The 26198-nt window shown below is 38.3% G+C and overlaps 1 protein-coding gene across 10 annotated transcripts in view; it reads left to right on the top strand.

Annotated features, from left to right (window-relative positions):
• LOC122069058 (RNA pseudouridine synthase 3, mitochondrial) overlaps positions 1-26198 on the top strand; it is a 64220-nt gene that overhangs the window by 5126 nt on the left and 32896 nt on the right. The window contains exons 2-9 of one of the 10 annotated variants that reach the window (XM_042633000.1): positions 310-394; positions 5880-5973; positions 7081-7128; positions 12210-12526; positions 24245-24316; positions 24501-24659; positions 25087-25134; positions 25236-25316. In XM_042633000.1, coding sequence (XP_042488934.1) covers positions 12212-12526; positions 24245-24316; positions 24501-24659; positions 25087-25134; positions 25236-25316 — 675 coding nt within the window. In that variant the 5' untranslated portion in view covers positions 310-394; positions 5880-5973; positions 7081-7128; positions 12210-12211. Of the gene's footprint in view, positions 1-309; positions 395-2681; positions 2807-5865; positions 5974-7080; positions 7129-8393; positions 8466-12209; positions 12527-24244; positions 24317-24500; positions 24660-25086; positions 25135-25235; positions 25317-26198 lie in introns of those variants that run through there. The other 9 variants (XM_042633001.1, XM_042632998.1, XM_042633006.1 and 6 more) reach the window with 9 other exon arrangements.

The following is a 26198-nucleotide window of genomic DNA, read 5'->3' as shown; positions in this document are numbered from 1 at the left end:
TTCGATCCCATCCAATGGTCACTAAGATTTTTGTATAAAATTCCATTATACTCCACTAGTGTGTAGATCCCTCTCTTTATTTATGGGAAAAAGGAGCCTGGCCGGGAGTGTGGCTCCTGCGGTCAAACACAACTGCTGCAAAATGATTGACCAGCCCCCTACGAAAGACAAAAATCCCACCCTTGATGATGCTTCCACTGGCGCTCTTATTGGGTCCGTGCTAGTGCAGGAGCCGTAATCCTGGACAAAAAACTATTTTCCTTTTTATTCCCTTTTTATTTTTTTATTTTTTTTATTTTTGTGTTGCAGAGACAGAGCCGTTGTTTGTTTCTAATTTGTGAACCAGAACTTGGCGCCAGAGGCAGAGCACCTCGCAACGGCGGCAATGAAGAACGTGAGTTCACTCTCTCTCTCTTCTTCTCTCTCAAAAGATATAAATTAGAGTGGTTTTGTTGCTCTGGAATCTGGAATCTGGAATCAAATACATAACTCTCATTTCTTGGAACATATTTTTTTTGGGGGTGCTTTTCTAGGATTAAAAAAAAAAAATAGTAAAACAATTAAAATCACAGATTGTTCTCGAAAGGAGTCATCGAGTGTGGTGTCCTGAGCATGTCTGGAGGGGTTTGGTTTCCACCTTTGAGCTTCTACTTCAGAATTTAGACCATAGGTTTTTTGGTTAAAATTACTAAAGAATGGGAGAAAGGGGGAGGGAAGCCATGAAGAATTTCTCAATCACTTTCTCTTTCTAGACCATGTAGTCAAAACAACAATTAAACCACTTATCTTTCTGACCCATTTTAGGGTGATTCAACTCAGAAGCAATAGAGACCATCCATACAATGATATGAGTTTTAAAATTCAGTCGGGTAATTGAAGAAGTTCTACTCATTTAAACCTCAATGCAACTCTTTTTTGGAGATTTTAAGCATTTGATTTTGATTTTGTTTTTTGTCGTTCTGCTTACATACAAAATAGGCTATGCTTATGTAAGGTCCATTACTTTTCTTTGGCATGAAGGAGGCTTGACTACAACAAAGAATGAATCATGGAAAGTGAAACCTTGAAACAGTTGGAAAATATTTGAATAGTGTTAAAGATTAGAATCTGTAATGTAGATAAACACCACCAATAAAAGGGTAACAGAGGATGTGTTATACAATAAATGTATTGTTTTCCCGAGGAGAGTTGAGAACTCAAACACCTAAAAAATTATCGTGAAAAATGAAAAATAAAGTTGTGATAAGAAACCAATCTAGTAATCATTTCTGCAAGGGCTGAAAATGCAGCATTGAGAAACTCAGCCACATTTACAAGCATCAAGCTATTCCTGCATGTTCTTGGTGGATTTTCCATTCATTGTTCTTGGTCTTGTTTCTTTTTATTGAATTTTTTTTTGGAGGTACTAGTTCGGTAATAATTTGGTTTTTGGGTTCTTAGAGTGTATGCGTGAGTATGCTGGTTGGAGGGCTGTGGGTGACCATAGACCTCCATACCATGGGGTTATATTTGATACAAGCAGGTAGTTTTCTATTGGGTTTAGGGTAGTTGTTATCTAAGTTAGTTTCCTTTTTTGATTATGTCTTCTACTTTCCTATTAGGTTATGACTATGTAATAGATAGTCTATATATAGAATGAAAAGAGAAGTCCCAACCACACGGTTGTGACTCCCAAGTCATAGCTATCTCTTGTTCTCTTCTCTTTTTCTACCTTTTTCTTTTTATTTACTAGGTATCTGAGTCTTAACAAGCTGTTGGTTTGAGAGCCGTTCAAAGGTTTTCTGTTATTGGTGAAGCTCTAGTTCTTAGGAAAATAAGAACTAGGGTTTCAATGGAGTTTTACAAACCATACCTAAATTTGTTCCTGCTACACTGGTTCGTTTGTGGTGTGCTTCCTACTGCTGCTATTGCTCGTCTTTTTCCTCTGCTGTATTGAAGAATTGAAGAACAAGGGGTTCTTTTACTGCCGTAAGGTTTCTGTTATTATCCCCCTGCTGCTATCGTTGCTGATTGATGTTTGATTTGCTGGTTTTAAGCTATCGGCTGTGATCTACTTGGTTGAAGAAAAGGGGCAACTGTTGGTGTCTGAATCTGCTCCTTCTGATCTGCTATCCCTTTCTGTTCGAGATTTTTCCTTAAGGTTTTCTGTTATTATCCCCCTGCTGCTATCGTTGCTGATTGATGTTTGATTTGCTGGTTTTGAGTGATGCAGATTAATAACCAAAATAGGCTTGTTTTATTAGGAATAAGCCTAGGGTTGGGTTGTATATGTGTTGGGCCTTCAGTCCATGTGGTATGGAGTGTATTGGGCCACTTTTATGGGTCTAAAAGAGGGGCTCTAAGATTGAGTATGGGATTACTAGTTAGTTTTCTTTTTTGTTGGGCATTGATTGGGTTTCTTAGTTTCTAAAATTAGTTTCTAATTTCAGTCTATTATTAGTTTCTATTTCAGTCTATAGGTAGTTTCGAATTTGATTAGTTTATAATTCCAGTTTTTAGTAACTACATGTTAGTAGTTTTAGTAACTTAGTTTTTAGTAGCTTTTGGAATTTCTAAATTGTAAACACCCCCCATCATTATAAATAAAGAAATGGGGTCTCACTTTGACCCCACGATTTATGAATAAAAGAAAGAAGCTTGCTGATTTGTCTCTGCTGGGACTGCTGTGTGTTTGATCACAGTGGAAGGGAGTGGTGTTTGATCCATGTGACTCCTTGCGATGGGAAGCCCGAGAGGATCTGCTACAAGTGTTTTCTTCTTCTTCAAGTTCTTATTTTCAAGGTTATTGCAAGGTTCCTCAAATCAGGTAAGAGATCTGAACTATTGTTCAATTCTGGTTCTGGAATTCTAGTTCTCTCTCCCATTGCCTCTTTCTGTTCTAATATTTACAGCCGCCTGATGGCTTTGTAAATTGAATCGAGTGTTGGTCTTGCCTTGAGGGAGACTCGATCTCAATCTGGGAGTAATCAGACTTGGGGATTGTTAGATATAGGAACTCTCTTGTCCTGGAGTTTGTGCATGGTTTTGGTCACTGTTTCCCTTTGATTCAGTCCCTGATACTGGTGTGTTTACCCCTTGATCTTCTGATTGCTATTCAGCTGCTGAACTACTGAAATAACTGAAATTGAGTGGGCTGATTTGTGCTTGATTAATCCTACCTTCTTGTTGTTTTGCTGTTGAGTTATTCTATGGGTCTGGTTGTTCTTCTGATTAAAAGATCCTGAAGTTGAAACTTGCTTAGACTCCCTACCCTTGTCTACATTATTGAGCTATCAGCTGTGATCTGCTTGGTTGAAGAAAAGGGGCAACTGTTGATATCTGAATCTGCTCCTGCCGATATGCTATCCCTTTCTGTTCGAGATTTTCTGTTTGAGTTTTAATTGGTAGAGTTATAAAGACGTATGGGTCTGTCGATTCCTTCCCTGATTTCTTGGTTGCAAGCTTGAAGACTCAACCTCCTTTTTGCCGCTGGTTTCTGGGTTTCGCCTTGAGCTTTATCAGTTTCGAGGTTGAAGTAGTCGATGGGTTTCCTACAACTGGTTTTTTGTGAGGAAGCTTCTTCTCTTTTCTCACAAGGTTGTGCAATGAGTTGGTTTGCATATGGAGATAGGAGATGATGGAGTGTTTTATCCCTTTAATTCTTTAACCCTTAATTTTTATTAGAATAATTATTGCCCTTCCTTTTCTTCTATTATTACACCTTGCCATTGAGTGTTTTGCCATTCCAGGATTACCCTTTGTAGTGCTCTACCTGTACACCACATTCCTTTGCTTCTTTATTTTCAATTGAAGTTTCCATATTATTGCCCCTCTTTTCTCCTCTTTATTACTAGTTGCCATTATATTTTGGTCACTTCCTAGTTTACCTTTTGGCTTTGGATTGTGATTTTAATTGAAGTTCCCTTTTATTATTAAATTTCCATCCCACTTTGGAACTTTTGATTAATTACAAGAGTGCTATTCCCTTTTGCAATTTCAATTTATTGGGCCCATAATTGTGGTTAGTGATGGGTTTTAAACCCGGGATTGATTTATTAATTACAAAATTGTCATCAACTTTGGAGTGGGTCCATATTGAACCCAATTGAGTATTTTGGCCTGGGGTTCGCATCAATTGGGAATTATATGAAGTAATTACAGAATTTCCATTGGGCATATATATTTGCTAAATTATTGCTTTGATGGGCTTGAGATCACCTCAATTTGGAGTTTACACTTTTTTTGAAAATTGGTACTTGCATGTGTGGTAATTGGAGTTATTTGTTCAGATTTGCTATTGTAAGGAGGAGATTGGATTTTTTTTTTTTTGGATGAATAAATAAATTCATTGCCAAGAGGAAGAATATACAAGGGGGGAGAAGAGGGGGGAGAAGACTAGATGAAGCTAGTCAAACAAAGAAACCAAACCAAATAAAATAGTGCAAGATCCAGAATCGGATCAGCAAGCAAGAAAATTCCAGCTAAACCAAGAAGAAAATAGGCGGGAGGCTAGGGATGGGGGATAGTGTCAATGTGAAGGTTCTAAGAGGTAATAATATGTCTGTTCTTGGCGGAACTGGGCACAGGTCTGTGAGGGAAGGACTGGAGTTTGGAGGAAACATTAAAGGAGATGGCTTTCCAAATCTTATCCACAGATCGGGAATTGGAAGACCATATTCGGATGTTGCGCTCCATCCAGATGTGATTGATGGTAGCAGAAAAAGCTAGCTTCCCAATAGTATTACAGATATGGGATCCCAAGAAGGTCATGTCAATCCAATTCCACTCTCTATCAAAAGGAAGAATAGGCCTCGAAGAAGGCCAACACTTGGAGATTGGAAATTATTTTATAGTGGGGATGGGAATTTTTTGTGATGGTGGTTGTTGGAAAATATTTGTCCTTGTGTACTGTTACACGTGAGGGGGATATTCAAATTATCATCTTCTTAATTTGATTTATTGTTTGCTAAAGATTATGTCTACTCAAGATTATTTCGTTTGAAGACTTATTTGCTTATGTCTGTCCTCAACAACTATTTTATCTTTTGAATATGGTATATTCAACGATTTGATGCTGTTTGATATATTCAATAACCTGATGTTTTGTGGTCGCCAACGGCTTGATGTTGCCTATTTATATGGGGAATTTTCTGTGAGACGTATGTTTAGAGAGATCTCTGTTTGAGGCTCGTGAGTGCTTTTCTTGTAGCTACTGGGAGCTATAGTTTTATTGTAGTGCCTTCTTTGGGAAGGTCTTTTGATGTACATGTTGGATGCTACTCTTCTTTTTTGAGATTATGTGGGAGTGCCTTCTTTGGGAACTGGGAAGGGCTTTCGTTATTTTTGGAATGCCTTCTTTGGAAAGGGTTCTCGTTACTGTTGGAGTGCCTTCTTTGGGAAGGCCTTTCGTTGGTACTGGAGTTGCCTTTTTTTTTTTCCTTTGAAGGACTTTAATTGCTTGTGGTGTTGTTGATGGCTTTATGATGGCTGATTGGAGTTATCTTTGTGCTCGTTAAAATTCTTGTTGGTCCAAGCTAGAGCTTTCTTTTGCTATATGTATACTCCAACTTGAGGGGGAGTGTTAGAGTGTCTGAGTGAGTGTGTTGGTTGGAGGGCTATGGGTGACCATAGACCCCCCATACCATGGGATTATATTTGATGCAAGCAGTTCAGTTTCCTATTGGGTTTAGGGTAGTTGTTAGTTAAGTTAGTTTCCTTTTTTGATTATCCTCTATATTCCTATTTGGGTTATAACTATGTAATAGATAGTCTACATATTGAATGATAGGGGAAGTTCCAACCATATGGTTGTGACTCCCTAGTTACAGCTATCTCTTGTTCTCTTATCTTTCTCTACCTCTTTCTTATTATTTACATGGGTGAAAGTAATTTTTGAGCAGATACTTGTGTCCTGAATCGTACCCGGAAGTTAACTCTGAATTTCTTCAAAGTCATAATGTCAAGCTTTTTCAGTTTGGGATTGATGGTAGAAAGGTAATTTTCTATCGTCTTTGCTTTTTTCTTGTTTTGTGGATTGTAGTATCTGGGGAACATTATTTCAGATGTTGCTTTTTCTTTCTGAGGATTGAATTGTTTGATTGATTGTTCATGTGCTCTTAATCTTACTTCTAAGCTGAAAGATTTTTCTGGTATGAATTAACTTTAAGTCTACAACTGTTTCATTCAAAGGAAAAGCGGAAAGTAAATGGAAGAAAGAATCGGAAAAATCATTTTTTTGAGATCAAGAAATGGTATTTGTGTATCTGTAATACAAAATTAAAATGAAGAAATCAAACCAATTATGATTCAAGCTCACAAGATTGTGACTAATTCATCTGGTCATTTTACCTTTTACTTCAGAAGTAGGGAATCCTAACTTAGGTGGCTTTTGTGGCACTGCTTTTAAGATGACTGGATTGGTGATGTTTTTCTTGTATGATTTTAGTTGATTTCCAATTTGGTTATTGCAGATTATATTGTGACAATTGACCATCACTCTTAGTTGCAAATCTGTACTTCTACTTGCTTTTTCTTGATTAGGTTGTCGAACATATTTTTTCTTCAGTTTTCTAATGAAGACTAGATAATTTATTTTTGTTCTTACATGTTCTCTCCATTCGACATTTATTTCAATCCATTCAATTTGAGAATTATCTTCAAAGGCAGGAAAAAAAAATTTCACGACTAAAGTGGATGTAATGTCTTTCTATTCAAAACATAAAACTTAATTTTTAGGTGGACAGTAATAGATAATGCCTGCCCAAGTCTTGACAGAGCTGTTTGCTGTTCCACTTCTTCTGTTTTAGAAGGCTGCTTTACTTATTGCGGCCAATTAGTAAAGCTTTTACTTTGAAAACTGTTTTTTTTTTTTCCTGGGTGGGGTCGGTAAGATTAATAATTCTGGAAATTATGGTTTTTATTTGAAAAATGAAAGCTAGACCAGGCAATCAAACTAGTTCAATTTGTTGTGGTACATACTACATAGCTAGACAAGTTAGCAAGCATGCTGGGCACTTGTATGCAGAGGGAATTATTTTAGGGTCTTTGGTGATTTTCATCTATCTACTGGTAGATATTCGCTGAACTAATTGTGTTGCACAGGATCTTGCTTGCCCGCTACCATTGAGAATTCACCATAAGAACTTGATGGTTAGTTCCCTAATTCATCCAGTGTCAGAATTGTACTGTTCTTTTCTGGGTAGATATGTAGCAATAGATTCAAGTAGGTCCAGGATTCAACAAAAATTATTGTGATACATTGTTAGATAAGTTAAATCTTTGAATAGTGTTAAGTGGCCTGCAAGCAGGAATAGCTTGATGGTTGTGTTTCAGTATGTGCTAATGTTAGATATTCTTGGTTTATTTGGAGTTGCTCAAAATTCCATCTACACTATGTTTAGGTGTCTTCTTTGTTTTCTGCCTCTCATCTTTTGATGATTGTTTCTAATGTTTGTTTTACACTTTGGAAGGAATAATCTCTAATTGCTACCAAACTGATGAATTTAGTGCTTCATGGTCAGAGAAGCAACAGTTAGCCCTTACAGAGGTCTAGGCTCAAGTATTCAAATAATTTGTTTATTCTAATTTGATGAGATTGCTGGAAGTTCAATTAAACACCATATGTTTCAATTGAAAGCGAAGACAACATTAGTGATATTGATGATGATGAGGTTGTGAACATTGCAAATGTGGTGGGTCATATGCAACAACGACAATAGGTAGCATATTGTAAAGAAATTGCAATACGCTACCTAAGAAGCTTATCGTGATTGAGGATGAACACATATAGTGTCTATTGTGTTTTTTATTTTCATAGAAATTTTTGATATATTTCATTAAAGACTATCATAGATGAACTATTATTTGTACCCTTTTTTTTTGTCTTATACTACACGACCTCTCACATGGGTCCTTTATTATTTTCTCTCTCCTCCCTTGACCGTGCGGCATCTTGTTGTTGAAACCATTTCTCATGCATGATTGGTGTGGCGTCTCCAGTGTGGGGCACCCTTTCCCAAAAAAATATATTCAATGAAAGAGAGAATCTATTCTCAGAAATTGAACTACCAAATGGATTTCTTATTCTTGAAATATTTCATAAAAATGCAACCAAAATAATTTCGGTTTCTTGACTATTTCTGTGAAATTAATCTGAAATTGAAATGGAAATCATACCAAACCAGCCCTAAAGAAAGAACAGAAATAGTTTTGGGGAGCCTAACGACGAGACACCCTTTGGTTTGTGTTCGGACAGTTGTAAGATATTCCATTAAACTAAAATCTTGATAAGTTTACCATTAGACTAGAGAGTTAAGATATTGTTGGAAATCAAGGCTAGATTTCACGCCAAGGAGATTTCTGAGCTGTTTCTGTGTTTTGAAGGTTAACCATGGTTTTTGAAGCTCTTATTGCAGGTTGGAGCTTAAAGCTGTTTTTACCCCTCCCTCCCTTGGGGTGCTTCTGATTGTATTTCCTTCTTCTGAGAGGTACCTAGGAAAATCTGTTCTTCTGGTTATCAGTAAAGCTCTCATTGGTGTTGGAACGAAAGAGTTTTAGTTTATGAAACTGTAGTCCAATTTAGTCTCTGTGAGTGTGACAGGAAATGAGATCGTGCTCAGTAAATACACATACTCATCATTTTATTGTTTCTTGAGATGTTTTATATCCCACTGAGGATGGCTTTATGAAGTATACATGCCTTTTTTTCTGGGCACCTCATTAATGAATTTTTTACTTATTAAAAAACAGAGTGAGGGAAAAACTGACTCATTCAGTCATGTTTACAGGTTTAAAGTAATCCATCCACCCTGGAATGTTTGCTAATTGCCCTTCTATTCATGTTTCCCCAGCTGCTGTGTGAGCAAGTGTCTGAGATGGCATGCTATGGTGAATATGTGTATTTGGTTGGCATCTGTTCTTTTGCTTGTCAGAACCTATGAGGCATAGTGCACACAATGTATTTTTGCTTGTCTTATTTTATCAGCTACAGATCAAGCAGATATATGTCTACCAATATTTTGTAAATCATAGAAAATTAAAAAGTTTCAATGCCCTCAGTAGAAGTAGAAATGAAGCTGGTTATGCATTCTCAGTTACGCCTTTGGTTTTTTTTTTTTTTTAATCTGTTTTATAAAAAATTTTGTGGTGAAGTATACCTTGAATCTTTGTTGTTTTGCAGGATTGAATCATTCCTCTGCTTGCATGGTTCTATTTTTGTTTGTTTAAATCAGCTAGTAATGGTGTTTCAGACATCTTCCAGCCATCACTTTCACCAAGGATTTAGTTCAAAGTATCGGTGCTGGTATCGGTCACCGCTGATACAGATACAGATATGGATTGGCTGTATCGGGGCTGGATCTGATGGTTTTTCCCCCTGAAGATTCCAATATGTTTTTTTTTTACTATTTTACCCTCCCTAGTTATTGTACCACTGATCCAGTATCGGGATTTGGCCGATATGGCCGATCTGATCCCGATACCTTAATCCATGACTTTTATTCACTTGTTTGTGTAAGCACTTGTGAATTGTCTTCGTGCATCTAGCTCATTTCTTAAGTTGTTCTCACCTTAGGACACTGTTTTTTCTAATTGTATGCGTACAGTCAATGCACTTGCAGGGAGATGGTTTCCACAATTCAATTGGACACGACTTATGAAATCTCCTTAATGAAAAAGTCTTCCTGGTTTAATGAATTTGGGTGGTTGTCAATTCCTATTCTTTTGGTCAATGTTGTTAAAAATCCAATTATATTGTCAGCATTGATTGAGAAAATCAAAATTAAATGGTTTTAGCAATCTCATGAAGTGTATTTTGTGATGATCTCCTTTCATGGGATAAATTGAATGGTATATATCTAAAATCTTGTATACATACCATTTTCCAGGTACAAGATACACCCTTTTTCTGTTGGAAGCCTCTAATGTTCTCTGCTTATTGTTAAGAATAGAATGCTGTCAGCATGTTCATGCTTTTTGTAAGCAGCATTGTAAGGGTGGGGACCAATGCATGGTAGGAGATTTTTTCATACCAAAAAGGCCAACCTGATGAGATGATAGTAGTGCCCATTGTAATGCCCCAAATTTTGGAACCTCAGATTATATATCTTTTTGTGTCATTTTCTAAACTTGCTTAAATATTTAAGGTTAGATTTCATTTAATAACTTAATATGCTAACCTGGTGGTTAGGTTGAGACATTAATTAAGTGAAGGTCCTAGGTTCAAAGCTTGTTACTAGTAAGTAAGGGGGGTTTTATTTAATTGATTTCTTTTACTTTTAAAACATTCTTTTCTTTTAAATTGTTGTGGACCCCACCCTTCTAGAGAACCATGGGAGTGTAGGAGAAGAGGAAGAAAAGAGAGAGGAGAGAGACATGAAAGAGGGAGAAAAGAGAGAGAGACATAGAGAAAGGGGGAAGAGAGAGAGAAACGTGAGAGGGGGAAAAGAAAGAGAGACATGGAGAAAGGGGTGTGGGCTATAAAAAGAAAGAAAGAAAGAAAGGGAGAGGAAAGGGATTTTGGTGCCTACTTCTCTTTTTGGTGCTCACTCTAGGTAATGAAGTTTTCTCTTATTCTTAGTTTAAGTTATTGGTTCTACTGTTCTTCTTTTGAGACCCAATATGGGTCCTATCCTAAGTTGCGGATGTTGGTTTCCTCGTATGAATATTTCTTTTTGGGACCCAATATGGGACCCATTAGACTTGTGACCTAGTATTTGGGGTTTTTGGGACCTTAATTGCTACTAGGGTTTTGTTTTAGGGTTTTGGGTTTTCTTGGGACCCATTATGTAACCCAAACCGTGTGACCCAAATGTAATAATATTTCATATCAAGGTCTAGGATTCAATTCATAGGGACCAATTATATTATTCTTTTTGCGACCCAAGATTTATTATAGGGTATTATTAATTTTAGATTTGGACCTCCTGGGCTCTTGGGACTCAAAGGAGAGGTAACACTTTTGCAAGCGGAGATAAGTGGATTATTGTGGGATTACACCACAGGTGTGTGATTTGATTGTATGATTGATGTTTGGTGTGCTTGTATCGTGGATATGTGCTGACTTATACCTTTTGAATTGTGTTTGTATGAGACATGAGTTTATGAGAGTGATTAATATGTGTCTATTAGTGTGATGTGTATTGATGTTGATTCTTACATGGGGATTTTACCTATGTTTGTGTTAAAAAAAGTGATTTGATGAAAGGTGATTTTTTGTGAAAGTGTGTGAGGGCAAATAGGCTACTCTGTGCTGTGGAGAGTAATTGCCACCCCAGAGGCAGTGTGTTCCATTGAGCCGTGAAAAATTATAGTCACAAAGGGGGTGACGACAGTGTGATCGTGTGATTTGCAAGGGGGCCGTGGTTTCCCTCTCGGAGTATGGGCGGTGGCAACCTAGTTCCCTCAATGCTGGCTAAAGTGTGATAAAAAAAAGGGATATATTTTTTTTAAATAATTATCGTGTTTTATTAAAAGTGTGGTTTGAAAAAATAAAACTGTTTGTTTTAACCGTTGTTTTTGGTAAATTTTTTGCTCTGTGATGTGTTCTTACTATTTTCCCTTATTGAGTTGTTGAGCTTAATCCATTATTTTAACATCACAAATAATTGAGATGAAGATATGCTTGGAGTGGATTTCAAGGGCGACCTGAAGCTTTCTATTAGTTTATTTTTTTTTGTAGATGATTGTAGAGTTAGGCTACTGTTTCATGTAAACTTTGACAAAGCGTTTATTTAAATCACCTTAGATTGCCACCAGTAGGTATGGTTTTGGGACATTTTATTTTTGAGTAGTTCTATTTGTTTGACACTTGAATTTTTATGAGTTCTTATATGCCTGATTTTTGATGAATGTTTTGGATCGTTTGATCATTGCCCGTGAGGGCTGTACCCTTACCTGTATCTGGGTTTTGGTCGTGACACCCATTCTTTTCATAGAGATCCTAGATCAGTCAACATGTACTTGACCTTATGCCAATACTTGTGCTTGTCTACTTGAGACTTGTTTTCCCGTTCCACTCTATTGAAAAAACTTTACTGTATTGCTCGACAAATTGGACAGTTTTGATTGAGAATAATTAAGAATAGTTACTTCATCTATGGTCTTAAAAATAAACGAAAAGTTTTTTCTAGCTCTGAAAGCATATTAATACAAGGAGTATGCCATTTATTCCATTATACACACTCTCTCTCTCTCTCTCTCTCTCTCTCTCTCTTATGTTTTATTATGTGCAGTGATGCGCTGGAAGCTCCTCCATGGGGGTATGCTGCACATGGTAAGGCACTTCTCTAGAGTATCGTCACTCCCTCCTGCACATGCGGCCCCTGTCATTCGAGTGCACAATAACATAGCTCGGCTAGGCAGCCCAAAAGCAGACAAGAAGCCTCGGCAGCTACTTTCACTTCCTGCTTTCCCTGGCCTCCCCCTCCCTGGGAAAAGGTCAGTCAGTGTCCCTGGGAAAACTCCGCATGTCACTGCTATCAGCTGGGTCAAGTACTACTTTGATGACATCCCTGGCTCTGTGATTCAGTCCCATTTCAACAAGGGTCTGGTGAGTATATGCACACTGGAATTTCTTTTTTATTATTTCACAGAGATTTTCCTCTTATATTTAGGATTGCAGTGTTGATTTGTAAATATTAGATTTAAGTGCAATGAAAAGTACGCAGATCCTTATATAAGATTAAGAAGAATTACTCACGTGAACGAAAGCTTTGCGACAATTTTCTCACATCACATCCAAACTGTGGACTTGGATTTGGAGAGGGTGAAATCCATTTACCTAAATCCCAATCCAGGACTTAAGAATTCTAAATTTGAATCCGAGGTTTCCTGAATTTACTGTTTGAATTTGATGGGAAATGGCCCCAATTTCAAAACCTGTATTTGATTCTTTAAAGCATCATGTCTCCTGATTTCTTGCATTTTGTATATGAAAATGTAATTAACACATTACATATGATCCAACCATTTATCTGTCAGAGAACGAATGTGTGAATATGATTACGAAAGGGCACTGTGGTTCTCAAGCTTGGAGACCGCACTATTGTGACAGAGTTTGATGTAGATTGGGCTGTCGAACTGACCAAACCATGGTTCAGTTCTGTCCTAAGCCTGGACCTGGTTTAGTCCCATCGAGCCAGCCTTGTTGGCCCCAATTTTGCATCTATGCTGGTCCACTCCTGCAGCCATTGAACCAGCATAGCAACCCCTTGAATGGTGCATATTTTACTTCCCTAAGTGGTATTCTAGAAGAGCCCAAGTAGCCATCAATCCATCCTGTCCAGCAGCTTCCATAACTGGTGTCACTGCTCACCTGAACAGTGGCACATGAACAGTATTTTCTCAGCAAGTTTTGGTTTTCAAAAGGATCTTCTAGAAGCTATACAACTGCCCCTTATTCAGCTGCAAGAGAAGATCTCCAACAGCGACTGATTTGGTCCAGCTAGTATAATATTTAGTTTCTATTTCTGTGTCCAAGTTAGTTTCCATTTTAGTTAAGCAATTAGTTTCGTATTTTGTAATTAGATTAGCTTCCTTTTAAGTTCAGTTGTTAGTTCTAATTTTGCTAAGTTTGGTTAGCAAGTTAGACACAAATTAGAAAGTCCTATTTCAGTCCATTAGTTTCCTTTTTTGTTATTGCTTTATGTCCAAGTTATGTAAGGCTATTTAATGCCATTGATTACAATTGAAAAAAAAAAAGATTGAAGTTTATGAAAATTGAGTGTTTACTCATGGCTGAGATAGCTATTACCTTGAGGGGTGAGATACCCAAAAACCTGAGGGGTGAGATGCTCATTCCCTAATTCTTCTTCCACCCTTTTCAACCCTCAATTAATTTTCATTATTTTCTTTCTTTTACTTTTAGCTGTGAGAGAGTGTTTGAGTGATCATTACAAGCTTGTTGAAGTTCAGAAGTTCCATCGAAAAACCAGTTTGAAGGCCTATAGCTGCTGTTCTACAGAACTTCCATAAAGTTTCCATTTTCATTCTTCGGGCATAATTTCCCAACCAGCCATCAGTTGAGGCTAATCTTTTAAAGGATAGTTGGGCATCACATGAGGGATCTTTGCTCCAAATTTGAGGGTAATCGGAGGCTGAAATATCAAGATATTGAAAGTTGTCAAAAGTTTATTAATTCATGTGGACAACATATCTTGTCTCATCTTTTGAGGCTTTGTTGACCCATAACAGACCTTCATCTACTCCAAGTTTAAGCTCCATCTGAGCCACGGTTTGTGAGTTCTTGAATTTCTCCCTATTCAGCCAGATTTTGAGATCCTGCCTGGGATTAGGATCACATGTGATACTAGTCTTACATTAGACTCTTGATAAGAGTTCATAATCATGGAATGTGGTAGTAATATAATCACTGAAGCAATTTTGGATAGGCTCGTGACAATCATGTCTTCTTTACCAACGGAAACATCAATAGGAGCGATGCAGAAGTGAAGACCCATCAGCGTAGGAAGTCCAAGAAATTTTAGGCCTGGCATGGCTCAGCCTATTTTAAAGGTTTGAGTCCAGTTTTAAGTTTAAGTTGTTTCTTTTTGTTTAAGTGTTTTAAGTTAGTCCCGGTTGAACTGATGGTTCAGTTGATTCTATTAAAGTAGATATTTTGTTTACAACAACAACTCAGCCTTATCCCAATTAAGGGGTTGGCTACATGGATCCTTGCTCTCCAATCAACTCTATTCGACGTCATTCTTGATACAAGGCCTAAGCTATGCATGTCTTTCCTCACCTCTTCTCTTACCAAGGTCATTTTAGGTCCGCCCCTAGCTCTTTTAGATCCTTCAATTTGAATCAAATCATTCCTCCATACTGGAGCATCTGAAGGTCTCAGTTGAACATGGCCATGCCACGTTAAACAACTTTCTCGTGGCTTATCAAGTGTTGGAACCCCCCCAAACCAGCTCTAATAGTTAGAAATAAGGAGGACTAGGGTTAGAGATGAGGGAAGAAGAGAGAAGAGAGGGAGGAAGAAGAAGGAGAGAATATGAGAGAAGGAGAAGGAGAAGGAGAAATGAGAGAAAAAAGTGAGTTAGTCCTTTGCTCATCTCACCTATATTAGATTCAACTAATATTTTAGGGTGAAAGAGAAATAAAAGAAAATACATATAAGTACTACTTAACACAATATAGTTCCTAAAGTACTCTTATTACATACATTCTAACACTCCCCCTCAAGCTGGAGAATAAATGTCATACATTCCCAGCTTGCATAGGGGGTACTGAAGTGGTGAGGAATGAGTCCTTTGGTGAAGATGTCTGCTAATTGATCACCTGTCCTCACAAAGGGTGTCAAATATTACCGGACTCAATCTTCTCTTTGATGAAATGCCAGTCTACTTCAATGTGCTTTGTTCTATCATGTTGCACTGGGTTGTGAGTAATGCTTATAGCTGCTTTGCTGTCATAGTAGAGTCTCATAGGTCCTTCAGTGTCATACCCCAACTCGAGAACCAACTGACGTAGCCAAGTGAGTTCACAAACTGCATGAGCCATCGCTCTGTACTCAGCCTCTGTACTGGATCTAGCTACAACCGGCTGTTTCTTGCTTCTCCATATGACCAAGTTACCACCCACGAATGTGCAATAACCAGATGTAGATCTCCTATTAGAAATGGATCCAACCCAATCAACATCAGAATAACCTTTTATCATCAAGTGATTGTTCTTGGCGTACAAAAGTCCTTTTCCTGGAGAGGACTTCAAGTATTTGAGGATACGGTACAGAACATCCAAGTGCCCACTCTTGGGTGCATGTATAAACTGGCTCACTACTTCCTTTACATAAGAAATGTCTGGGTGAGTCAGAGTGATGCAGAATTAAGGCTGAACCAGGTTGACCCTTCGGGCAATCTCAATCGAGATGAACCGGATCCAATTTGATTTTTGGGATTAGTAGAATATCCTAAGATTTACTTTATTTAGGAAATAATGAGTCATTTTATTTGGGAAGATGTGTAATCTATTATTTTTGGGTAGTTCTTGGTCAATTAGGAAGCTAACAGTTTGAGTTTATTTTGTTTCTAATTTCATTAGTTAGAATTTAGGAAGTAATTAGAAGTTGCTAATTTCAGTTTTAGATTTTAATTAGGCAAGTTTTAAATTCAGTTTATTATATAAAGGCATGTAACCCAAGGTATTAAACAGATTGTGAATGATGAATTGAATTGAAGGTTTTAGTACTAGGTATGGTGCAAGACGTGTGACCCCTGTCCCCCTCTTTGTGCTATTCTTTTCTTCTCCCCTGCAACTCTGAGTTCATTCAGGGTTTTCTTCCCTTTCTTTACAGGCCCTCCATCACAGAGATAGATAAATCAGCTTCCCCACTAGACTCTGGTATTTCCCTGCATCAACAAGGGAATTGCCACAATCTTCTCATAGCTTATGATTTTGCTTAATAGGAGAACTTGCCGGTTTACAACTGGGCATTCCTGTTTCTTTCAACAGATATAGAACAAATTTTCTTTGGCTTACGTTGATTCCCTTCTTAAACCTTGACACTTAAATACCCAAGAAATATTTCAGGTGTCCTAGATTCTTAATCTCAAACTGTTTGGCCAAATAAGCTTTCAGCATAGTTATCTCCCCATTGTCATCTCCAGTCACCACAATACCATCAACATACACAATCAATGCTGTGATGGTACCATTACCTCTCCGGGTAAATAATGTGTGGTCTGTTTGACTCTGGGAGTATCCATTTGTTAGAATGGTCTGTCTGAACCTCTCAAACCAAGCCTTTAGTAACTGCTTCAGACCATAAAGTGCCTTCTTTAGGAAACACACCTTACCATCGGCTGTCGAAAATTTGAAGCTAGGAGGGGGCTGCATATACATTTCCTCTTGTAAATCTCCATGGAGGAAGGCATTCTTCACATTTAACTGATATAAGGGTCAATCTTTGTTTTCTGTCATAGATAAAAGAACCCTTATAGTGTTATGTTTGGCCACATGAGCAAAGGTCTCGTGATAATCAATTCCAGACACCTGACTGTACCCTTTGGCCACCAATCTCACCTTGTACCTCTCAATAGCACCATCTGATCGATACTTGATTATATAGACTCATCTGCATCCAACTGGGATTCTCCCCCTGGGAAGGTCAACTAGTTTCCAGGTATAGTTCTTCTCAAGAGCCATCATTTCCTCTGACATGGCTTGTTTCCACTTAATGTCTGACATAGCCTCAGTTGCAGTTTTGGGAATTGAAGCAGAGGAAAGAGCAACTCTAAAATCAACACTTATAGGAGAGCATCATAGGAATCAAACTGGGCTATAGGATTAGTACAAGCTCTCTACCCTTACGAACAACAATAGGGAGGTCTAACTCCGAATGAGGAGAGGAGATGTTACCAACTAAGGAAGGGGAAGCTCAGGATGTGGAACCAAAGAGGACCCTTGGCAGGTCTTCTTTGTCCTTCTTGTGTACACAATATTAGGTGCCTTCTCGGTACAAGGTTCATCCACAGTATCAATATCATCCACCTCTTTATGTTTACCAATATCAAAAGAAAAAGGAGTAAGAGGCAATGGGGTAAGAAACGGAATGGCATAAGCAGCCTTTTTACTTTCATTTCCATTCTCCCCCTGAAAAGGATGCTGATGAGGTGCAAAGTAAGGCATAGACTCGAGGAAGGTGACATCTTTGGAAAGAAATCGCCTGCGAGATGAAGGGAGGTAACACTTATTGCCTTTGGTGGTGGAATTACCCAATGAAGAGGCATTTGAGAGCCTTGGGATTGAGTTTGGTGTGGTAGGATTTGTTAACATGCACTTTAACAAACAAAACCAAACACCCTGGGAGGAAGAGTGAAAGCAGAAGAATGAGGAGACGAGTGTAACTGGGTTTTGAGACTTAAGAATTTTTGTAGGCATGCGATTGATGAGGAAAGCCGTAGCAAGAACAGCTTCAGACCAAAAGGTTTTAGGAACATGCATACCAAATAAAAGACTCCTACCGACTTCTAACAAATGGCATTTTTCCTCTCAACTACCCCATTCTATTGGGGTGTATCAACACAAGCAAGCTGATGGATAATACCATTGTCAGTGAAAAAGTCTTGTAGACCACCATACATATACTCCCCATTTTATCAGACTAGACTATTTTGATCCTGGTTTCAAACTGGGTATGGACCATTTTATAGAAGTTTTTGAAGGCATCATAAACATCACTCTTATGCTTCAAAAGAATGGTCCAAGTACAACGAGAAAAATCATCAACAGAAGAAACAAAATAACGATCACCAAACAGGGAGGTAGTCGAACAAGGTCCCCAAACATCAATATGAACAATGTGAAAAGGAACAACAGATCTATTACCATGATAAGGATAAGATGAACGACAATGTTTAGCAAAAGTTTATGGTTCACAATGAAATATATGAGAAGAAGAAAAAGATGTAAACAAGTAAGGTAACTGTTTCCTCATAGCAACAAGAGAGGGATGTTCCAAACGTAGATGCCAAAGCATCAGAGAGTATAGAACTAGCATCACTTCGACCACATGCATAGGACTGCGGTGTTGTAAAAAAAGGTAACTGCGGATCAAGACGGTATAGGCCAGTGCCCCCACGTCCACTGCCAATAATCCTCTTCGTCACCAAATCCTGAAAGAGGCAATGAGAAGGAGAAAATGTGATACAACAATTCAAGGTTTTAGTTAAAGTGCTCACGCACAGTGGATTTAAGGTAAGGTTAGAAACATAAAGAAAAAAAAAAAAAAAAATGGAAGAGGTAATAGGGATACTACCTTTACTAGAGATAGAGGAGAAGTTACTATCAACTATCTGGATCTTATCCTTATCAGAAGAAATGGAGTAGGAGTCATAGTAATGGGAAGTACCAGTCAGGTGGTCAGTGGCACCGGAGTCAATGACCCATGACAGAGCTGTGGAAGGTGCAGAGGTGGGGACATGCATAGCGGAAGGTGAGGCATCCGGTGAGGTCGATGGGCTATCAAGCTGAGACATGAACCGGTGAAGCACTGCAATATCATCCCTAGAGAAGGAGTTGGTATCTGCCTGTGAGGAGCCTCTAATATCAGTCTCTGTCATAGTAGCATGGGTTGTAGCCCCTCCTCTGTGGCCACCACGTGTGCCAGTAGATCCACCACGTGTAGTAGGATGACCATGAAGAACCCAACACCTTTCTCGAGTGTGTGCAAGTTTCCCACAATGGTCACATTGTCGTCTATCTCTGTCATTTCCATTGGATGACCCTTGACCTCGGCTACCTCCACGCCATTCTCTATGGGTAGTGGATGAAAGAGGAGAGCACTCAAGTGAAGGTGCAGAATCCATGACACCTTTACTGCTCTCCTCACTCAGGAGGTAGCTACACACCTTATCAAGGGATGGAAGAGGTGACTGGCCCAAAATCTGTATCTGGATTTGCTCATAGTCTGAATTCAGCCCACTTAGAAGAATTAGAACAACTTTTTTCAAGAGATCCATAGACCTTGGCTTCATCATTAAGATTGGTCAACTAAAGATCTCAGTAATGATCTTACTCTTCCCAGAGGCCTATAACAGTATTATAGTAGTTAGAAATGGACTTAGTCCCCTGCTTCATGGAGCGGGCCCGCTAAAGAAGCTGGTAGACCTTCATAGAGTCACCTACCCTGTCATGGTTCTTAGAGACACTATCCCAAATATCCTTAGCAGTTTTCTTCCTTATAAATCTCCTACCTATCTCAGGTTTCATGGAGAAGAGTAGCCAAGTTATAACAGTAGAGTTTGTAGTTTCCCATTTCTGGTACTGGGGGTCTACGACAGCGGGAGCCTTGATAGCCCCAATGATATACCATAGCTTTCCTCTACTCCGTAGGGACAACTTCACAGAATGTGACCAATCCAAGTAGTTGGTACTATCCAACTTCGTAAGAGAAATCTGAGTATTAGGATTGTCAAAGACAATCGAACTGGGGTTGGTATTACTCGACCCACCCGATGTAGCTTCCATAGGTTCCATGAGATCAGACATAATATAAGTATACTCCGCAAACAATACCAATGGTAATCCAAACCAAAGGGGATACACAAGTCCTAAATATGGTCTTCTTAGGACCCTAAAAATATTCCAGCAGGCTAAAAAGACATGAAATCTTGATAGAACATCAACACAACTCACATCCAACTGTGGAGCTTCATCCAAAACTCATATACAAGCATCATAGGATAGAACATATCCATCAAATGAAACCAACAACTTCACTACCAGCTAGTGCAGGCCAAAGACAAGTTAAAACAAGGAAAAACCGATACCTGGCAACAAGTGGTAGATGGAGTTGTGCTCCTTCATCACAACTACTCAGCAGCTGAGGTTTGGAGGGATTATACAAGACCCTTGGGCGACCATTTCCAGCAAGGTTACATCCCCAACCAATGTCGGAGGAGAGAGAAATAGGGAATAGGAATTCTGGCTGGCGGTAATCCTGAGAAGAAATCTTCTTCTCAGTTTGGACTTCAAATGGTCTTTGTGGGCCTTAAGCTCCCTCCAATTATCTTCAAGTGGATTCCAGAACTCCATTAGGGCTTCTTGTATACTTTTCTTACATAATATAGCCTCTAATGGACCCATTGGCTTCTAGGGCTCCAAGAGAGACTTAAAGAATGAAACTGGGATGCTTGATCGACTCTCAAACCCTTGTTCAAGCTCTGATACCAAGTTAGAAATAAGGAGGACTAGGGTTAGAGATGAGGGAAGAAGAGAGAAGAGAGGGAGGAAGAAGAAGGAGAGAAGATGAGAGAAGGAGAAGGAGAAATGAGAGCAAAACGTGAGTGAGTCCTTTGCTCATCTCACCTATATTAGATTCCTAGTTGAATTACATATTCCTCCCTAAGGGAGGTGAAAGAGAAATAAAAGAAAATACATATAATGACAACTTAACATAAGACAATTCCTAAAGTACCATTATTACATACATTCTAACACTAATATGATCGTTCCTTACTTTATTTTTCCTTGTTTTATCACTCATCCATCTTAACATCCTCATCTTCACTACATTGAGTTTATCTACTTGATGCTTCTTAACTGCCCAAAATTCCGCACCATACATTATAGCCAGCAGTATGATTGTCCTATAAAATATTCATTTAAGTTTCAAAGAAATACGTTGATCACACAACACTTCGGATGCACCTCTCAACTTCATCCATCCTATTTTAATTCTTTCCGAAAAATCATTCTCTATATCGCCTTCTTTATTTATGATTGAACCTAGATACCTAAAATAATCACTTTATGGAACCTCTCTCATCAGTTTTCACCACCTCATTATCCGTCCTCATGTAGCTAATGTTACCGACCATATAATCTGTCTTCGTTCTATTTATCATAAAACCTTTTGATTCGAGGGTTGATCTCTGTAACTCCAACTTGGCGTTAATCTCTGCTTTTGTCTCATCCACCAAAACAATATCATTAGCAAAAATCATTCACCAAGGAACTTCATCTTGAATGTATTTGGTTAATTCATCAATGATAAGCGCAAACAGATAAGTGCTTAAAGGTGATCCTTATTTAACCCAAATGTAATTAGGAATTCACTATCTTGACCCCCCCACAGTCTTACACTAATCACCACACTATCATACATATCTTTAACTATGTCCAAATATTTACTTGAAACACTTCTTTTCTTTAGAACTTGCTAGATTAACTTTCTAGGGACTTTGTCATAAGCTTTTTCTAGGTCAATGAAGACCATATGGAGATCCTTCTCGCAATCTCTAAGTCTTTCCATGGGTCTCCTAAGTAAATAGTTTATGTAGTGGATCTTCCTAGCATGAAATCAAATTAGTTCTCTGTTTTGGAGTATGCAGATCATCTTTTTTTTGCTCCTAGAGCAGTTTTATATATGGTTTGAGCTGTGGGAGCATAAGATCAAACCAGATTTGCCAAACAGAATTCTACTCCCAATCCGCTCCCACATAATAGAAGATCAATGGAATCACTTCTGCGTAATGCATCCAAATGGAATAATTTTCCCAATTGTGTTCCTTGGGAAAAAAGTTTTTCAAAAAATTGTTACTTCTCCGTGATATTATTTGGATTTGTAGCTTTGTACTGGATTATGGACCCATAAATGGTGCTTCTATATGTCTTTGAGCTCCCCATTAGCATTCAAATGACAAAAGCAACTATATCCTCGAATATGCATCACATAGTAACAATGGAGCTCTAAATGGCTGACTTTCTCTGTGCTACGCACTCACGCACACGCGTTGACTGTGATTTTTCGGTGAGGATTTTATTTGGATTTGTGGCTGTAGTTTTGGATCATGGACCCATATATGGAGCTTCTATGTCTTTGAGCTCCTCATTAGCATTCAAATGACAGAAGCAACTGTCCTCGAATCTGCATCACATAGTAACAATACAACAATAACAACAACATCTAGAACCTTATCCCGACTTAATGGGGTCAGCTACATGGAGATTCCAAGCATAGACTAGCGCAAGGATCGATGCAAATGACTAATTATAATAAGTGTTGGCTGTCAACTGATGCACCACTACAAATCAGCCACAAACTTATAACGACAAATTATAATAAGATACAGGCTCTTTACTTAACTTACCATATAGATCAGTCAAGCCAAAGCGTCCTGCATGCATTATGTCCACCACCAAGACCCAACCTACTTTTATGAAAGGAGGAATGAGATGAATTCTTGACAGCCCCGCTAAGCACAAAAGATAATAAGAAATCAAAAGTTTGCACAATAAAAAAATTCCTTTACATTTTTGTATCAACCCATATTTTTTGATCCATGAGCCAATGACCATCTAAGAGAACTACATAATTCAAAAGTTCCCAAGTAAGGAGTGATCGGATTCAGATTGAAGGAGCTAAAAGAGCTAGGACACGCCTAAAATGACCATAGGCGAAGTGGTGAGGAATGACATGCTTAGTCTCGGTCTTGTCCCAAGTATGACCTTAGATAGAGCCTATTGGAGGGCAAGGATCCATGTAGCCAACCCCATGTAGCTCTCACTAAACTGACTTGTTGGGCTATGCGCCTCTTTACCCTTGCTCTCTTCTCATCTTTTTGCTGTCATCTTTCTTTTCTTATTTCTCATCCTTTTTTTCTCTTCCTTCACCTATTTTGTTTGTACTTCTTTCTTATTTTGTCTTATCAAAAGAATTTATTTCATTTTAAAACACTCCAAACCAAGGATTTAGTTATCGGAATCAGCCAATACCGACCCGGATTGGTCACTTTTGCCCTTACTTAAAAAAAAGAGTACATTTTCTTTGCGGTTTTACCCCTGAAACAATACTGATAACCGATCAAGATCGGTCAGATATCGGTGTCAGCAATGGCCGATAACAATACGATACGGCCGATCCCATAGTAACAATGAAGCTCTAAATGGCTGATTTCTCCATGCTATGCTTTATCTGCGTGTGCACACACACACACGCACGCACACACACGCTGACTGTGATTTTCCTGTGAGGATTTTGTCAAGGCCGACTGCTTCAATATGGGGATTGCAAATGAATATGAATAGTTGGACCTATGTCTGAACTTGATGTTGGTATGTAGGAACTGGGGGCTTTGCTGAGTGAAACTTGTTTGGGCCAAAGTCTAGCTTTTTATCCAAGTTGATGACATTACCTCCAGAATTCAGGATACTCACAGGAGTAACACTCTGCGCATTGTCTCTTCTGTACCTTTGCTTTTCTGTGGGAATTTATAGTTTTTCTTTTGATTTACAGCTTACTCATTCTGATTTTGCACTTGCTTGGGATGGGTTCCATTATTTAGCAAGTGCCTTTGTATCAGACAAAATTTTATCTGGTTACTCAACCTTATACATTTTGTTGGACAGTCAAAGGTAATTTTCTGACAAAGGACATGGATCTGACCATCGACAGAGTTGATGTTTAACTATGCATTGACTCAATTTTTGTTGATCACCTTGGTTGTGGCATTGGTTATGATTTTTAAGTAGAATGACTGATATAAATTTAGATTGAGTTGACAAGAACTCAATTTGGTCAAGACTAGGTTCTTTATTTATTGACCCAACTTAAATGCTTAAACAACGAATGTCAGACTGAATTGATTGGATCGGTGTATTCTTCTCTCTCTCTCTCTCTTTTTTGATGGGTAAAATTTTCTCCTTAACGTTCTCTGATTGTCTGTTCTTTAAATATTAATTCTGCCTCTTCTCTTGAGGATATGAAATGAAATTTATATACTCATTCATTTGAAATTTATCCATTTTGTGCATTTTTAAGGTTCAGATAGAATGCCCTAATATGGATGACTCATCATTGGACAAGCAAGGTCAAATGCAATCGTTGAGAAAGGTACAGATGTTGACACATTTCTTTCTTTTTCTTTTTCTGGAGATATCTCACAGGAGACATGTATGAAGTCTCAGTTATTTGATTTGATGCGATTTTCCTTTCCATTTCCCCCCACCCCTCTCTAGTAGACTATATGCCATTTGTTTTGGGTTTTTTTATCTACAGTGTAACAGTCTGCATACAGATTGGTCCTAGTGAGGTCATGGAGGCTGGTATGAGAATTTATGTACCTGTTTCAGTTGCTGAGACTAAAATTTCAAAGAGATTTGACACCATACCGAGTGGAACTTTTTATCCAAATGCTGATGAGATTGAGTACTTGCAAAGGCTTGTGATATACAAGGCATGTTCTTCCTTCTTGCTTCCAGTTTAAATTAATTTTCTCCAACCATGTACCTGGATACTGGTAGGGTTGCTGCTGTGATAATGGTGTAGGTTTAGGACTTGCTTGAACACATAAATCCAAGGGTACAGGTCAGTTTTTCCGAATGTGAACAGTTAAAATTAAGTTTCCTGCATGTAATATTTATTGCTTATTTATTTCCTTAATAATTTATACTTTAAAATTTTAAGTTAAAATATTTAGAGAATGAGTGAGCCATCAGCCATGTCAATGGATTTGATGAGTTCCTTGAGGGATGTTACCATCTGCCTTCTTAATGTAATTTTTACTTGCGGGTCACTGAGAGCTAATATATGCCATTCATTGATTCCATTATCGCTGTGCTATTTTATGAGCTGTCACCTCATTATTGGTTCTGAGATTTCAGGACCCGGCTATAATTGTACTAAATAAGCCCCCCAAATTGCCAGTCAAGGTAAATTCTGCTACCTCCTGCTTTTTGGTGTTTGATAGACTTTTTTTCCCCAGAAATTGATGCCTTGATTCATCCTTTTTGGTTATTTTGATGCTGTCTAGGGAAATATGCCAGTTCATAATAGCATGGATGCATTAGCAGCTGCTGCATTATCTTATGGTTATGAGGAGGGTCCCAAGTTGGTGAGTCCCTGGTACTTCATCCTGTATTTCAAGGAAACCTGCTAAGAATCTTGGAATTCTTTTGGGGAATATTAGAAAAAATAGGTGCCTCTTGTTCATGCTGCGTACTTGGACCCAACGGACTGGATTTTTTAAGCTGTTCTTCTATTGGATCTGTTGCTTTCAATAATTCCATTCCATTCGCTGGAAAGATGTACCATATGCTATTACATTGGGGCTTTGAAAATAGAGGTACTGAAAGTTGTTTAATTGTAAATCAAATGTGCAAAGATGTGTTGGTACAGGTAGGAACTCTCTAGATTGGCCTGTTCAACAATGGAGTTTTTTATATTGAAAGAGATTCATTGGGGGATAGTGTCTATAGTGACTATTGAGAAAATTAGATCCCTGTATATTTCTGTAATTTTGTGAAAAGTTGTATGCATGTTGGTATATAATCCCTAATGGCAGGCCTAGTCACAAGTGACTCGACCCTAGAATTGGATCTTAAATGCAACCAGTTTAGACATTAACTTCAGTCTCAGTATAGAACAGCTACCAACATGAAGTAAACACTATATATAACTATATAAGATGAGGCTAAACTGTTCTGGGACTGTATCACTGTAAACACAGTGAATAAACCAGGCCTGATATATGTGTATAGACAGCAGACAAATCAGATCAAGGATGGTCTATCGCAGGACTAAGGTTCAAGGTATCGGGTTTCGACCCTTGGGGAGACCGAAATTTCGGTCGAAACTTGGGAAATTTTGAGGAAACCAGGGAATTTTTCCCGGTTTGGTGGAAATTTAGGTTTCGACCCTCAAACAGTGTTTTTTTTTGTGTACATCCTATTTTAGACATTTCTAACACATTCACATCATTAGTTTCATAAAAAAA

The sequence above is a fragment of the Macadamia integrifolia genome, unplaced genomic scaffold (assembly GCF_013358625.1).
Source record: "Macadamia integrifolia cultivar HAES 741 unplaced genomic scaffold, SCU_Mint_v3 scaffold527, whole genome shotgun sequence".
In the NCBI taxonomy this organism is placed as follows: domain Eukaryota; kingdom Viridiplantae; phylum Streptophyta; class Magnoliopsida; order Proteales; family Proteaceae; genus Macadamia; species Macadamia integrifolia.
This window is presented reverse-complemented; position numbering and strand designations above follow the sequence as displayed.